This window comes from Athene cunicularia (assembly GCF_003259725.1).
Source record: "Athene cunicularia isolate RWA chromosome 5 unlocalized genomic scaffold, athCun1 chr5_part2, whole genome shotgun sequence".
NCBI classification, from domain to species: domain Eukaryota; kingdom Metazoa; phylum Chordata; class Aves; order Strigiformes; family Strigidae; genus Athene; species Athene cunicularia.
Genome location: NW_020799102.1, coordinates 7476244 through 7493796, shown reverse-complemented (window position 1 = coordinate 7493796; position 17553 = coordinate 7476244). Strand labels below are relative to the sequence as shown.

At 43.4% G+C, this 17553-nt stretch overlaps 1 protein-coding gene across 19 annotated transcripts in view; it reads left to right on the top strand.

Annotated features, from left to right (window-relative positions):
• Window positions 1–17553, top strand: part of BRSK2 (BR serine/threonine kinase 2) — a 315364-nt gene that overhangs the window by 281299 nt on the left and 16512 nt on the right. For 13 of the 19 annotated variants that reach the window (XM_026850206.1, XM_026850203.1, XM_026850207.1 and 10 more), the window contains 5 exons: window positions 1139–1751; window positions 2887–2935; window positions 7618–7741; window positions 9670–9850; window positions 10546–10635. In XM_026850206.1, coding sequence (XP_026706007.1) covers window positions 1139–1751; window positions 2887–2935; window positions 7618–7741; window positions 9670–9850; window positions 10546–10635 — 1057 coding nt within the window. The remainder of the gene's footprint in view (window positions 1–1138; window positions 1752–2886; window positions 2936–7617; window positions 7742–9669; window positions 9851–10545; window positions 10636–17553) is intronic. The other 6 variants (XM_026850220.1, XM_026850217.1, XM_026850219.1 and 3 more) reach the window with 1 other exon arrangement.

Genomic DNA, 17553 nt, shown 5'->3' with positions numbered 1-17553 from the left:
GGGGGGGAAAAATCATAATCCCATTTTTATAACTCGGTGTTGGATTATGAACTTTGGTTGTCTTTTTCTTTTTAAACTGTGTCTTATAAAACACCCCCACCCCTTCCATAGAACTGAGACTTAATGGCAAATATTGCTGTGACTTTTTCGATGAGGGATGTTGCAGGAGAAGCATAAAGTCTGATGGGAAGTATCATCTCTTCCCCGATAAACAAATTTGCCAGGCCTCTGAAGTTTTTGTTGTAGCTGATGACAAATCTAACACCAACCCGAGTTCATATTTTTCTCGTGGTGGTGTGTGCTCTGGAGCCTCCAAGCGAATGCTGAGTGGTTTAACCTTCCAGGCCAGGGGAGGAGAGCGGATGCCCACATGGTATCACTCTCTCTGTTCCCCTCTTTCTGCAATGGGTGGCTGCAGCCGGGGTGTGCATTATCCAGAGTCAGGGGTAAAGAGGAAGGAAAGAGGTTCTGACTGGTGTGTGCAGTAACCTGTGTGTATCGCCTACCACTCCGTGTGTATCACACACCTGTTTTGAGTTTCATCTCTCTGCTGGGTTTGCATATGGGCACTTGGAGCTGAAAGAGGTGGTCCCATTCTTGGCACATCTCAATTTGTCTGTGGCTTGAGTGGTTCTTCTTCCCCTTCCTCACCTCCCTACAGCATCGTGCTTCTCTCACTGCAGGGCAATCAGAACAATCCCAGAGAGATGGCATTTCTCTCTTCTTTTTTCTTGGTTACTTTCTTTCTTTTTTTTTTCTTTTTATTTTTTTTTACTTTTCCTTTGTTTTACTTTTCTTTCTGTTGTTTTCCTTTGCTGACACGTGGTTGGTTAATATGATGAAGCCTGTTATGACACTGTTGTTCTTGCTGCTGCCGCTGCTGCTGTTGTTGATTATGCTGTGTTCCCAGCTAACTGCATGTCTTTTTTTTGTTTTTTGTTTGTTTGTTCGTTTTTGTTTCTTTGCAAAATCCCTCCCCCCCACTACCCCTTCACCTCCATCTCTTGTGTCTCCTTGTGACATGGTGCATCTTTGTGACTCGGATGGATTTTATTCTGACTTTCCTTTCTCTGCTCGCCCGCTCTATGCGTATTTCACTGTTTTTGATGTGCATGGACACTCTGCGTCTGTCTCGTAGCCTATCAGAAAGTTCTTCATCCCCCCTCAGACCTCCGACCTCCCTTTCTCTCCCCGACCCCAAGTCTCCTTGGACCCTGATGCTTGTAGGAACGCCTCCAGGCCTGGACATGTACTACAACCAAAGCCAGCACTTCAGCCCAATCCAAAGACGCAGACTTTGCCATCCAAGAGCAAATTGGCCGAAAAACCACTCCAGTCTACTAAATCCAACCCACTCCCTACCAGCAATACCAGCGCCCCCTCTTCTCAGAACACCCCTGTGCAGAATGCTCAGGGCCGCTTGCCTGCTGCCGGCTTTAACCCACAGCTGGCTGTTCCTAAAGTGCAGACCAACCCTATGTCTCCTGTTAGATTGCTCCCTTCTAGTACTGACCCAAGCACCAAATCTATCCCCATCATACAGGTCACCCCTCACCCCTCTCCAAGGGGAAGTCCCCTCCCTACCCCCAAGGGGACACCTGTCCATACGCCAAAGGAGAGCCCAGCAGGCACACCCAACCCAACACCACCATCCAGCCCCAGCATTGGAGGAATGCCATGGAGGACACGGCTCAACTCAATCAAGAATAGTTTCCTGGGGTCTCCTCGCTTCCATCGCAGGAAATTGCAAGGTGAGTACTCATCCAGACGGATAAGGTAGTTCTGGTTTAGGCAAACATTAGGGAGCAAGTTGATACCTCTCTGTGGCTCTGCAAATTTCCTGTACTGAGGACTGAATATTGGTATTGAAAATGGGAGTTGTGGCATCAGCTAGCCCTAACCCAGGGCATGTGCACAGGCTCTGTCATGCCACTGCACCTGCTCCAACAGCATCTCCTGAGCCCTGTTCACACTCTAGTCATACAGCTCTTACTTTCCCTGTTGTGGCTCTTAGACAAGACAATTTTATCTTCAGCTTCTCTGCTCGTTTTCTCAGCAAATCTAGAACTCTGCCATTTCCCCTATGGCTGTACTTGGCTGCCTTTCCATAGCCCCAGGCTTCGCTTTCTGCTGAAAAGAAGATAGCCAGTGGCAATAGGCTGAAATTGTCCTGAAGCACAGCTTTGAACTGGTTAATGTTTTTTTCACATTCTCTGCTAATTGGTGTAGAAATCTCCTTAATACAATCAGTGGTTTCATATCTGCTGGCCGGTTTCAGTTTTCAGAGTCTCTAGAGTGTTGAGATGTGCAAAATGTTCTTCTTCAAGCTCCAGGTGGCTTTTTGCATTCAGGCAAAGTCAGATGCATCATCCTCAGATGTCAGCAGCAGCTATCCTAACACCCAGTGGCTTAACAGGGTACTGGGATGTGATCCCACGGGAAAGGAGGATTACAGCCATGAAAGGGTTAGATTTTTGAATTGTGATGGTCAGGGACATTGTCCCTGAGATGGTCAGAGAGCTGCAGAGAGTTACAGCAGTGACTGAGCTGCATCCAACTGGGCTTTGAAGCAATTTTGGAGCAACCAAACTGGCATGGTGTTTAAGTGTGAACCAGAAAGCATTGAAGCCAGTGCAAGATTACATAATAATTTAAGGAAGAGTAGGGTGAGCCTTGAAATGCAGCACTTGATTAGTTACAGTGGCCTAGAGACATATGACAAGTGTTCAAGTGTCATGACAGAACTAGTCTGCAGAAGCAGTGTGCAAATGCAAGAGGGCGTAATGCTGGAATTGTTTTGGTGATATACAAGCAGATAATGGAAGGTGTACTGAATCATCAATTTCTTTTCTCCCTCCCTCTCTGTGGCTGTGTGTGCATGGGCAGTACCTACACCAGAGGAGATGTCTAATTTAACCCCGGAATCATCCCCCGAGTGAGTAATTTGCCAGTATACTACTTTTTTTCCCCTGCGTACCAATGTCATTTCCTTGCCTGAATGTCATGGGGTAACATATTCTGGATCAGTATCTAACTGTAACCTGTTATCCTGTATGTGGGATAGAGGTGTGAAATGGTTCTTCTGCTGAGGACCCCGCATAAAATCTGTACCTCAGTAATAACTGGAGTCAACATGTGATGAAACAGTCTCCCAGTAACCACCTCATTTTCTCGTGGCTTGCTGAATTTACTAGGTTTGTAACACGCTCCTTCTCTCTTCTTTCATGTGGTTGTCAAGCAGATCACTCTTGTGGAGTGGAGAGGATAATCAGTGGCTTGTACTGGCACTAACTATGCACTAAAAAATCTTCCTCTTAGTACAGGAGAGTTTGCCTCCTCAGGATGACATGCAGAAGCTTCTGCTAAGATAATTCAGAAGAATCTTTGGCTGCGATAGTAAACGCAGTGTTAATTCTAGGCAGCAGCACCGGGACATGTAGAAGCTGTTTCATATTCACCAGACTCATTCCTAAAAGTCAGTGTACATTTCAACCATTTCACTGCACAAATGTGCGTCACTGCATGGCAGGATTGGAAGTCCCTGCCAGAGAGTGCTGCTCCAAACACTTCCTGATATATGCAACAGATGCCAAATTATTACTTTTTATTTTCACAGCTTGTGTTTGTGCACCCAATGCCCATAGACTTACCCTGCCAACCAAGGCAATTTGGCCTCTTGTCAAGATACTTGTGTGAAATATTCATGAGTCATAGAAGGAAATTTGGGGCCCAAAGTTTTGTAATTGGTGACAATGGTATTGCCTTAATAACTTTCCCCAGACCTGGCATTTACTTGGTGTAAGATGGGCACTCTGATGCTGCAGAATGGAGAAAGATAAAGACTTCAGGAGAGGGAGAAGTAGGGAATAGTAAAGGTTAGTAAAAGAAATGCAGGAGGAAAAATGGAATAAATTGTGTTTTCAACACTTTGGAGCATTTACGAATAGAGAGGCATGAGAGAATTTAATAAAATGAACGCATCCTTATCAAAGAAATATATGATACTCTCATCTCAAATGTTTTTAAGGCCATTCAAGCAGAAAACCTTCAGAATTAAATTTCTCCTCTCCTCTTCATGCATATATGTTGGTGGAAGTTTTTCTGTAATTTATTGCCTTCTCTGCTTCCCACTCACTCTTTAAAAGCTGGTATGGAGAAGTAGTGCCTGTCATTTGAGGCAGTTTGGATGCAAGTCAAAGCCTAAGGCCCTTTTTTCTTTTTCTGTATAATTGCCAAATTAATGAGTTCAATTGGGCTGCACCCTGCAGTAAACATAATAAAAGTCATAAAAAATAATGAACTGGATTATATTTTAACGATAGATGTCTTGTTGCTCAGTGCCCACTTCCACATGTCTTATTTTTTTCTAGTATTTTCTTCCTTTCTGTAAGAAATAAGATATCCTTATCACGAGCTGTATTGACCTCACGGGTTGAGCAATAAATACATGTCCTTGCTCTGTTACAGCAATGACTGCTATTCATTTAACAAACCTGATGATTAGGTAATACACTTTGACATGTCTGGGTAATGATATTCTTTCTCATATGAAAAAGTCCTAGAAAAGGTGTTAGGGATGACATTTAAAGAGACATAGCTCCAGCTGCTTTAAACCTGCAAAGCTCCATTTGCTTGAGTAGAAATGCTGTTATTTATGCCAAGCAGGTAAACCTCTGGAGGTTACAGATCCATGCACTCAGGGACAAATAGTGAGGCTCTCCAGAAGGCGATGCAGTCAGACACTCCAAAAGTAGGAAGAGGCCACCTTACAGCAGTGAGCAATTCAGTGTGAAGTAATAAAGCACCAGCCTCCATTTTCATGCTAATCTATTTGCTTTTTCATCAGCCGGACACCTGATTAGATTCCCTAGAGTAATCTACATACGCAGCCTCCCACACGTACCTCTTATCTCCCTCCCCCTTAGGTGGTTTGCCATGACAAGAAAAGATTGTTAATTTTAAGTAAATTTTTTACTGCTTACAGCCTGATCTTGTGAGATGCTAGAGCACCTCATTCAGGGTGCTGAGGATCCTTGATTCATACCTATCTTATCTCAAGTTAGAAGCACTTAATAGTTTCTGAGAGGAGGGTAACCTTTAGTGTGTCATTTTACTCCAAAGCTGCCCCCTCTCTTCAGTGGGCCTACTGCCCGGGTGTATGAGCACAGCTAGTTCTGCTGATTTAGGGCAGAAAAGCCAGCACATGTGTGCTATGTCTTGATTCTGTTCTTTCCAGAAACAGGAAAGGCCACTGGCATATATTCCATCTTATGTGACAGCAGCAAAATAATTCAGTGAATTCCACTGATTTACAAGCTGGAGCGTAGCCCTGGCTACCAGTGAATCTTCCAGAGTCATATTACTGGCGATAACCTGGCCAAATAAAAGAGCCCAGCTGGACTGTGGAGACTCAAGACCAAGCTTCCAAGCCGAACAGGAGAAAACCTCCCTGTGTGCTAGGGCCCTTTCAACCTGTGCTTGTTAAGAGACCTATAAATGAAGGACCAACAAAACCATTAATGATAATACAAAAATGAAAAGCCGTATTTTAACACGGCAGATCTGCAATTAAATATGCACACTTTTCCCAGGCCCAGCTTCCATGCGTGACGTACCCTGGGCCCCTGGAGTCCATATAGCCAACGCCGGTTCAGATTATGATACGTAGGAGCCTGAGACAACCAGCCGTTTTAGATGGATAACCAGGTGCTAATTTACTAATGAGCGTAGACCCTTTACACGCAGGGAGCTATTGCCCCAGCTCTCCAGGGGCTCGCAGAGTTGTTATGGTGTGTGCGAGACACATGAGCTAATTAGTATGTAATTTCCTTTCACACTCTAACCCTGGCTCCTTAACGACCCATTTAAATGAGAGGCCCTTTCTTTACTGCTCCCTATGCTAATCTCTGCCTCACTAGTTTAGTTACAGCTGCCTATGAATATTTGAGGGAGTGACAGTTTTCCAGCCCACTTTAATTGAGTGGGGGGCACTGGTTTACCAAATTGCAAGTGAATCTTTCTGCACTCTTATTTTTGGTTGCCCGCAGTAAGTAGAAGCAAATGATTATTTGCACAGCTGAGCGGTCTTCCAGTTGTGTTCTTTCTGCTGTGTGCATTAAATGGCCAGTGAGACGACAGTTGGGTGATTCATGGAGCACTCTGGAACAGGGAATGAGTGCAAATTGGTGGACACTGCTGAGGTCAAGCTTTGTTCTTTACCCTGAAACTCTAGAGTTCAGATTAGTTTCCTAGTTTGCTCCTCTCTCTCCTAGTCTCTACCCGTCCTCATTCTGCCTCAGTCTGAGTCTTTGCCACGGAAAGTGAATCTACTAATAACTCTCCGCAGTTTATGGCTTTGCTGGAAAGCTGCTGTACAGTAATCCTTTCTGCAGATGGCTCTCCTTGTCTGGAGAGGTTGTCGTCTTCTACTGAGCGGTGAATGTCCGCCAAAACAACTGAAAGCCTATTGCTTGCCATCCTGTAAACTGGACTTGTCGTGGCATTATAAAGTATCCTGTGGAGGAAAATAATAGCACTCTCTTGGTGGCAGGTCTTTTCATTTCTGACATTTTCATGCTAAATTCTTCCCTACTAGAATATGGCTGATTTCAGTGGAATTTTCCCTGGGTCCAGGTTGGTCCAGCAATTCCTCGGCTGTATCTCACGGCTGACAGCATCTTCCCTTCCCTCAAAACCACACCTGTCAGAGGTGCTACCTTCAAGTTCTGGGTAGTGTGTCCCCCAATAACTTCCATGTCCCGGCATTTTTCCTTTGGCCTGTTTAACTAAAAATGGGAATGTCAACAAAATGCATTGAGGTGGTGAAACAATAAGCAAAATCACACATTTGATGATATGTCAGCTTGAAAAAACAGAGCAATTTAATGATCAAACCACCATCTGATGCTGAAAGGAACTGGGAAGTTGGACTGCTGTCAGTGGAAAGCCTGAACTGTGTTTTGTGTGGTGTTGATATCTTCTCTCTCAGTACTGAAAATTGATTCCTTTATAGGATAGCCAGAGTTCACTCATTAGACACCCTGAATGGGATAGTGAACGGGACAGTCTTTGTCCTGGCCCATTGGAGATCCAGTGAAACCTACAGCTTGCTTTAAAAAGCAAGATCCTGTGATTGTGCTGTCAGCCCAACAGGACACCTTCAGAAAAGGAAACTTTCTAAGTCTTAGAACACCAAAGGGGTTGAAATTGGGTGGGAAGAAAGTTAAATCCTGTATCACCAGCATCTGCATAATGTCACAAGAAACGGAGATATCCCTGGAGACAAACCACAAATGTGTCCCCTGGTTTATATGCACTTTATGTATGCAGTATTCATTGGTATATTGGCTCAGTCAAAAAAGTTACCATGACTCCTGATTTTTCATTGTCATGCTGCCAGAATAACACTGTGTGGTCCATCATTTTAATAGTTTTCACAAAGTGAAATGTTGTTCTGGGTGTTCTCTGACACTGTTTTCCACTTACTATTAGTAGTAGTATCACATCTGGAGTGTTATTAAAACCTCCTTGTATGTTTTTTAGTATTTTTTCTAGCTGGGGTTACGTAAGAAATAGTACTCAATATTCTAAACCATCTTTTTCTTTTCACCATGTCAGGCTTGCCAAAAAATCCTGGTTCGGTAACTTCATCAACTTGGAGAAAGAAGAACAGATTTTTGTGGTCATTAAGGACAAACCACTAAGCTCCATTAAGGCTGATATTGTCCACGCTTTCCTCTCGGTAAGTCACCCCAGCTGCCTCTCGGAGTCATTGCTCACTGCTCAGTTCCAGGCCTCCCTGAGCCACACGTTACTGGGCACGGTGTCTACACCTTCAAATGCATCCTCTGTGGATGTAATTTATGTTGATTCCGGCTTCCACTGGACACTGTCTGAATTTCTAACTGTAGATAATGATCTCTAAGGTGAGAAAAGATTTCAGCCTTCCTGGCAGGGTCTCCAGGTTGTCAGTGCTTGGAATATCACTGCAGTTAGAGCACACTGCTGGTGCTGATTTGCTGCTTTGTCAGACTAACATTACAGTCACTGTCTGGGCATCAGATTGGGTCCCCTCTGCTGGGAATGCCCTCCACCACCTCAGTCAGACAAAAATCTTGGCTCACATCTGCATTCGTTACTTTAAATCTCCTTTTCAGTGCTGTATGGAGGAAAGAAGGGAAATTTCTTTTGGTGACCAGAGTATCAGTTGTTGCAGATGCCATTTATTTACAATCTAAGAAAGCGGAGGGAAATTGTAATTTTTTTCCTATAGAAAGTCCTTATTCTCACTGTCTGAAAGGACCAATGAAGAAAAAGTACAGTAAAGTTAATCTGAGAGATTTTTTCAGTTCAAGGTAGTTGACAACATAATTAGACTTTTTTTCAATAGAATTAAAAGAAGGAAACTTAATTCCCTGTGTTATTTGTTGAATTGATATTGTTTTCCACAAAATACTGCACTCCTTTTTAGTCTCTATGATGCTGCAATGAATTTCTTCCAAAAACCAGCCACAACTGTACAGGCATGCAAGTGCAGTATAGTAGCATGCATCAGACACTGGTATCCAGCTGAGATTGGTTGGAAGCAGCCATGTTACTATATCCATTTCATGCATCTAGCTGTGCTGCTGGTTTTTATTGTGCTGTAGTGTGCACTACTGTCTCTATTGGTGGTCCTGTGTGTACCCCACATGTGTGGGTTGAGGTGTGATGTAGTGATTTCTGTGCAAACTCTATGAATCATCTCTTACAGCCAACTTCAAACTTAAATGCATTATCACAGCCTACTAAGTAAGTCCTTAACGTCAGCTTCTCAAAGGACCCATCTTCATTTTTCCTCCTAAACTAGAGGCGAGATTTCCAAGTGATTTGGTTTGGGTTTTTTTATATCTGGTCCATTATGAAGCAATAAACAGAATACAAGTATGTTAAATTCTGGAAAGGTATGTTAAACTTTTTGGCAAGGTTACTGCTTGAAAATTAGGCAGTTATGAAATTCTACCACGGGCCTGAAGGTACACATATTGGATGATACCAGAAAGCTTCTCAGAGTTCTTTTACATATTGATGGGAGTTGTGGTTTGCATAAGTTATTTGCAGGCACACTTTCCCTGTGGATATCCCAGGCACTTGTCTAAGTGTACACTCCATGTCCTGATGTCTGTTTGATATCACAGAATCACCAAACAGTTGAGGTTGGAAAGGACTAGAGGAAGTCTCCTGCTCAAAACAGGATCAGCTGTGAGATCAGACCAGGCTACTCAGGTGTTTTTTTTTATATCCGGTCTTACATCCCACTGACTTTTATGCCCCTTCCCTTAATATCAGTTTTCACTCAGCAAAAAGCATTTCTCAGAACTAGTAGATGAGTAGGAAAAGAAAGACTGAGTGTATGAAGTTGTGCAACACGTATAAATTTATAAGCGTGCTGGGTATTCCACCAATGTTCAACCTTTAGATTTAGGTCGGTCCTGTAAGGAGCAGTGCATTCTTCTGTGGTGCCAAGCAACCTACACTCTTACTGATTTCAGAACACTGTACATTCAAGTGCAGAAACAAATCCAGCAAATCTTACCCACTCTGGAAATGTGTATTGTTCTAAATCAAATTTTGCAATTTTGTTCTCTTTGTGCTCCGGTTCTACTATTGCCTTCTACTGCCCTGTTTCAGATTCCAAGCCTCAGTCACAGTGTCATCTCACAGACAAGTTTCCGTGCAGAATACAAGTCCACAGGAGGTCCTGCTGTCTTCCAGAAGCCAGTGAAGTTCCAGGTGGACATAACATACACAGAAGGGGGAGAGGCACAGAAGGAGAATGGGATCTATTCTGTCACTTTCACACTCTTATCAGGTAACCATGGCAAAGCTGTAAAATGGGTACAAGATGGTTTTGTCCTTGCTGATATAGAGGCCAGCCAAGAGAGCTCTGCCAGGGGAAAGAATGTAACTGTCTTGACCTCAGGGCAAAATTCAGATGGGGCAAGGAGGACATCAGGAACAAAAATGGTGTCGGTAGTAATGGAAGTGCTGGGAGGGAAATGGATTCCCAAAGAGGTGAAGCTGCCACCACCATGATTAGTGCTAAAATGGCTGCTCTCTGCATCACATTTGAAGCATCTCCCTGTACTGTCTCATTGTTTCACTCAGAAGTCTCAGTGTCTCAGCTGGGCACTTTGAAGCCATTGATTTCTTCCCTCTGACAGAAACATGCAATCACCCTTTTCTTCTGGGTGGCTACGTGCCCACCACAGGTTTTAAACAAACAAACAAACCCCACACACACACCTTTTTTGTCTTTACAAAAGGAGCCCAGAAGCCATCCTTCCTCCTGTTAAGTCCAGCACACCACAGTCCCTATTAACATGGGGGATGCATAATAGTTCCTCAAAGCCATGCCTTTGGCTGTAGGGCAGATACACTGTCGATGCACTTTTGGGGACAAGACTGAAGGGAAGATGCTTGTGGTCCTTCCCCTCCAGCCTGGGCTGTGTGAGGATTTGGCTCCCACTCCTTTCACAGCCATTTGTGCCTCTTCTCTCCTCACAGGTCCAAGCCGTCGTTTTAAGAGGGTAGTAGAAACCATTCAGGCACAGTTGTTAAGCACACATGACCAGCCTTCAGTGCAGCAGTTATCAGGTAAGTGGTTTCTACTGTTGAGCACCTTGCTTCAGCAGGGACAGGAAGGTGAAGTGCCTCTCAGTACCAGGAGGCTGAGGGAGACCATCCCTCTGATTACAGCAAGAAATAAGCTCCATTCAGACAGAGCAGCAACTCCCCCACCCACCCTATTCCTCCCTCTCTCATTCCCACTCCAGTGCTCCCAGCGCATTACCCAGTTGAACAGCTTCTGCCCACCTCCCGCCCAAAGAGCCATTTGCCCACTTCTCCATCAAAAACTGCATCATCAGTAGATCTTCCCGATTTTCTCCAGCTCCAAAATCTCCCAGAATAGGGACACGCTCTAGAAGATACCTGATTTTCAAACCCTTCAGGTATGCTTTAGAAACCTCCAACTTCAGAGAGTCCCAGAACAAAGTTGAGAGCTACTTTAAACTTAGCCATTAACAGGAGAATTTTCAGATGGTCAGAAGGTGGCTAATAGTTTCCAGTAGTATGATCAAATTCTTGGCCCAGTACTGTTGTAGCACAGTAGACCGTATACTAAGGATCTGCAGAACTATGTTTTATCTATTTTTAAAGTAAACTTCAGTTCCTCATGGTGGTAAAGAAAGCCTTAGGTGTGTGACCCTGTGCAATGACATAAATCTGAATCTGCAGGCAGCCTGAACTGATAATACAGAAACTGGCCTCATCCCACCATTATGTAGCAGATGTTCACTCTGAACACTAGCGGTGACACACACACACACACACACACACAAAAATATCAGTGTTAACTCTTCTAGCCTTTAAAAGGACAGAACAAAGAAGAAGGTGAAAATTGAAAACTTAAGGAAGTTTAGCTATTGGGAGTGCTTCAGGGAAGGAAAAATGGGGAGAAGCAGAAAGAATGTACAGTCACAGGGAAGAAATAGGAGCAAGGCAGAGAGCAGAGGCTGCAGGAAGAAGACAAAGAGGTAGGAGGAGTGGGAAGAATTTTCCCACTGTATGATGATGAAAAGATAGTAACTAAATATAATATGTAAGAGCCAAATTCTGTGCTTGACCTTTGTGTGAACAAGCCAAGACAAAAGTCGGGGAGTGAAGCTGTCATTGTGTCCTGCAGTTACATCCCAGATGTCCTTGGCTCACTGCACATATGGGTTACATCCTTCTGGTCTAACAGTGTGGCTTCAACAGCTGAAGATAAAATAACTCCATCTAGAAGAGTGTATGCTTACTACATGATGGAGAAGTGTGCTCCATTCAGGAAATACTATGTTCCACTTTGCTTTTGCCCTCCAGCACTGCCTGACCTTCTGCATGCTGGATCGCAGGGGTGTCCAGCACATGGGTTATCTTGTTAGGAAACAGGAAAGGTGAGGATACTAGAACTATGGTTGATTCAGGTTTTTGCTGTCTGGACTTCTGAAATTAAATCAAACTCAAGGAAGCAGCCAGAATTTTCTGCCGGCCCTTCCTCTTGGGAAATGCTGGGGCCAAGTAGGAGTGAGGGGAATTAGATAGAAAAGCATCCTTTAAGTCTAGTTCATGACTTTAAGTCATGTTCATGCTGCATGAACAATGCTCAAGAATTCCTTGTTTCTTAGGGAAAGAAGTGTACCCTTATGTTCTGGTGAGGAAAAAACTGTTTAAAAAGTAAATAACGTGGTGATCTCTCTTAACTTCTTCACCCTAGTATGTGCTAGCTACCGAGGCTCTCTAGAAAGACTTGGACCCTGTTGCACACTTCCATGTGAAGCAGGATATCTCCCTAAGAAAGTCATATTATAGCAGGAATAAAACCCATTGATCTGACTAAGGCTTAGGGAGATGTTTAGGCAAACCGTGCTGTGAGAAATGTGTCTGACTTACAGTTTTGCTCTGGTTCTGGAATGAAGAAATTGTATAATAGATGCAGAATGTCTTTCCACTGCCTAAAGCTACATGAGAGCATGTCATTCTAGCAGGGAAAACCCAGCCTGATCTTTAACACCGCAGTGGAATGGATAACTCCACATGGAGCAAAACCAAAATGAATCGTCTCTTGAAACTTAAAGATGAGAATTCCCTCATCCAGAGTATTATCCAGGCAAGACAGCTCATGAGAGAGAGGGTACCTGATCAGGAATATGCAGGTCTCTTGAAAAAGGGAGAAGTAATTCAACATGAAAAATTTAGGATTGAACAGAGTACAAGGAAGGGGAGGAAAAGGATTGTTACCAAGAAGGGACAACCTGTGCTTCAGTGTAGAGGCCCTGAGGTTCATAGCCCCAGCCAGTGAGAGAGTGAGGGGAAATAAAGTGATAAAGGGACAGCAAGAGTTCACATTCAGCACCTTGCTTAGCTGGGTGGCTGTGGTTGGGAAGATGTGTGCAAGAACTTCCTAGAAATTGGAGTTCCTCAGCATTTCTCACTAGAAACGAGGCAAAGTCTTCTCTGTTTTTCTTCTCCCATATTCCCAGCCCTGAACACCTCACAGGAATGGTGGTGGTTGGACTCCTGTTGAGGTCCATGGTTTGAGGATACTCTGTAGGCAGCCCACTGCTGTAACAGAACGAGCTCACAGCTCGCTTTGACTCTCCTCCTCCATGGCTCTGAGGATACTGCTGGCTCTGACCAGCAATACTGGCCCAGCACTGGAGATTCTCCTAGCTCACTGTGCACAGACATATGCTCTGTGTGGTTGTCTCCCCTGCCTTTTAGTTCAGATGCCATTAGAGGTAGGATGATGAAAACCTGTGAAAGGTGCGTGCATGTGAAGTGAGACCTGCAGAAGGGGAAGACTCAATGAACACGGTATAAAGCAGAACAGCAAGGCCTAATAAGCATATGGCACAGTCGTTCTCTCTCCTGCCCCTCTTTGATCCGTTATGCAGCATGCCAGCCCACTAAGCCGGCTTGCCTGGGTTTCAGAACACACTTTCCTCTTTCTCATTTCCTCCAGCTCACAACAGTGTTTGTAGATGTTGTGTTGCCCATGCATCTCTGTGTGTGTGTATGTGAGCCTGATATGTACCTGATTTAGGCAGATGTGTTTCTGTGTCACACTTGAGCACCTTAAAATCTCCCTTCCCCCTGGATATCCCTCCATTCACTTCCATTTTTCCTTCCTAAGACTGGCTGTGCTTATTTCTTCCAGCATACTCTGAAGCAGGAAACTAGCTTCCCTCCCTTACCTGAACAAGTGTGTAAACAATTGAAATCTATCCCAGAAGCTAATGTAATACTTCTAAAATCCACTGTCCAGTTGGCCAAAATTAGTGCAACATACCAGCCTTCTACCTTAATGTTTCAGGATGTTAAATCCTCTGTGGTATTAACTGTTGAGACAGTACCAGGTCTACAGACTCATGACTGGCCCAGTACAAGTAGATAGGGACTGATTGTTCTTTTTTTTCTTCCCAATGAAAAAAATCATATGAAAGCCATGAACCAAAACAATATTGGAAGGCACGTCTTCATGTAATGTAAGACCTGTGGAACTCCACACTGAAGCATGTTCTGAATGTGAGCAGCTTGCAGATGCTCATCTTCCTCTGAGTACTTCTTACTCACAGGGAGGCTGGACAACTCCCTGGAAGAGAACTCTCACGAGGATTGCTAAACAGAGAAACCACAGCAGGCTCAGGAAATCTCTGACTTGAAAGTGGTGAGAGAGTGAGGTGGTGTTAGGAGGAAGCATTCTCTGTGCTTGGCCTGCTGTTACCTTCATGCACGTACATGTGGCTGCTGATGGAGACAGCACTGGATGGTTTGGGCCTTTGATCTGAACCAGAGTAGCTGCCCATGTGTTCTTGTTACTGGATTCACAAAATCCATCAAGCCCAGCAAGACAGTCCCTCGGGATCAAGAGTGAGGATCGCTGTCTGTGAGGGCGGCTGGCCTTGTCTCTCATCCGTGTATGGCTCCGTCCAGGAGCTTTATACTCACAATCTCTACTTTGGCAATCCCTGGGCAGGACTGCCCTTTGGTGGGATAAAAGGATCTCTCTTCATCGAGGAAAATATCTCAGATTTGTGCCTTTTTTTCAGCCCAGTACTCTTGCCATTAAATCATAGTCTGTTTTCCTCCAATGCCTTTGCACAAAAGAGTAATAGAAACATCTGGTGAACAGGGACATGCAAAACCCATCTGTGATCATTCACAGGGTATCAATTTTTATTTCCCTAATATTTTCTTGCCTCTTTGGGCTTTGGTTTTATGTGTGGGGTGCTGCATATTCTTCTTTTTTCCCATTTTCCCATGTTCTGGGCAATCAGCAATACTGAAATAGCTTTTATAACTTCTTTGTAATAGGTTTTCTGTTTATTATATTTATTGTCTTTATGTCAGATTTTAACCATTGGCATCTCTAAGTTCAGAGCATCTCAGTGTTACTGCTGGAAATGCCTTTCATCAGCATAAACAAGTGTTTAGAGACCAGATCCAGCTTCAAAATAGGGCAGTGCAGATTCTTGCTCATTGTGTGTATCTCCTGTATATGCACCCAAACTCTCTTCCTGTGCTGGTGTACATCTCAAAAAGCAAAACTTGTTCATGTGACTCAAAAAACTTTGTTAAGAGTATTGATCTGTGAATTCTGAGTGTTCGCCTTTGTGAACAAGAGCTGTAGGTTGGCTAATTGACTACAAAAAATTAGTAAGAAACTTAAAGTTTCCAAACGTGCAAAGGATTTTATCACCAAGACAGAAAAGGGAGTAAGGGGCAAATGAAGTGCTTTGCAAGGTAAACTTCCAGCTGCAGACACAGAAGAGGGCTATGCAAATGCCAGCTTGGAATTGGACCACAAGTCAGTTGTATCCAGAGCTCATCCAGGTGCCAGGTTTATCTTGTTTCCTGCATTCTTGTATGATCCTTTACATCTTACTGCTCCTGTAGTGTCTGGGGCAATCATGGTTCCCACCTACAAAAGGTGCCATGCAATGTCTGGTTGGATTGGCAGAGCAGTTTTTTTGCTAAACAGCTTTAGTTTTATCACTAAACAGACTTCATTAAAATTAACTGAGTTGTCCTGAAATTAAGCATGGAGAAAAAAGTCCAAGCTCTCCAGAGTTTTGCTAGGAGAGCAGTGAATTTCAAATAAGCACCCAAACACCAGGGAGTTCGAAACTAAATGATAACTGCCTCGGACCAGAGGAACTGGTGGGTCTCTTGACATCATTTCCCTTAATGGAAATGTTTACTGGGGGCTATGAGCATCTGGCAGGAGATGCTTAGTGCTTTCTGGCACCTAGCCCTAGGTCTGGAGATCTCAGAGGAGCAGCTGTTTGGGTAAGATTTTCTGGGCTGGGACGAGTCTTAGTCTCAGAGATATCAGAAGCATCACAAACCAGGCAGCTTGACGGTGAAATTTGTGTAGGATAGAAACACGGAAATCAAAGAAAAAAGAAAATCAGGGAAGAAGATTCAGCAGAACACTAGTGTTTCTTTAATGGACTGAGAGCTTGGTTAGCCTTTTGAAGGAAGGTCTTGTTTTAAGCAAAGTATTTGCCATCTGTTAATAAACTGAACTGAGTGTCATTTATGGAAGAGTCCTGGTCAAATCCAGAGCGTGAATGACTGCCAGCAACCTCTATGAAATAAGGAATTGCCTTATCATCACAAGGATTGAGATCTGACACTGCCACTATGCTTTAATTAAAAAGTTAAACAGCACACATTAAAAATGCAGTTACAACAACACTTCTCAGACAGCTAATGGCCTTTGGACCCTGGCTTTATTCACCTCACATCACACCTGGATCCCACAGTCACTGGGTTATGGATTATTATCCACGAGCTGACGCTGACTGCCAAGAATCTAAGGCTTTCTAATTAGAATGAAAATTCTATTTTAAAATGAGGAAATATTTTATCATACAGAGAATTTACTGAAGCAGATGTTACAATATGATGGAAATGAAAGAAGTGTTAAAGTAATTATTATAACAGGGAAGCTGAAGGCATATTAACTGTATTAGTCTTTCAAGCGATGCTGTATGAGCTACTGTTCCTGGTGCGCTCATGTTTGCTGCGCCTTAGGAATGGGGGAAAGCAACCTGATGATATCTTGGAAAGACATTAATAATAAGAATAAATTCCTGTGCAGTTTCTGGGACTGGCCATGGCAATATAGAGAATGCACATTTTAGTTTTAAGAAAGACAAATCAGAGGTTTTATTCGTGTTACTTTGATATTCTTCCATGGCCTTACATTTCAAAAAAGGGTTTGTGTTTATTCCTATCCATCAAAACAAATTCTATAACCTGCAAATTTAGGGTTTTTAGGAACAAAATGGAGTACAGAGCCCAAGATGTTATGCTGTCGAAAAGCCTCTGTTACAATCCTTTTTTCCTGCTGTAGATCTGACAGTTTGTGTTCTAATCACGTGATTAATGTACGTAGTAGACCTGTTACCCAGCTTTAAATGAAATACTAAAAAGAGCTATGCTGACTGCAAGCGGCTTAGAAAAAAGGCAGTATTCTGAAGTAATAAGGAGACGTGATTATTTTTAATTTGTTAAAATTAACATGGAAACAGAAATACCAATTTCGGGAGAATCTTAGTAAACCAGCCACAATGTTTACCTACTCTGACCTTATGCAAATACTACCTTTTTTAGTTTCCAGACTGCTAGTTACTGTGTGGCCAGTCACTCTGGATACACTTGAAGGGAAAATTCCAGGTGTTGGAGGTGGGAACCGGAAACAATCTTTCAGTCATATTTGAGGACTTTCCTCGCTCTTACGTGTTTTTTCAAAGCAAAAGTTCTGCTAATTATTGGGTGAATGCTCTGAGCTCTACCACTACAGATCTGTATTACACTGCTTTACAACAAGGTGTAGTTGACTCAGAGGGGGCTGGACAGGAACCACTGAAAGGCATGAGACAGCAAACTTCTCCAAGTTATTAAAGAAAAAAAAAAAATTATATGAACTCATGACTGTGACTTCTGGTCATTGGCTCAGTC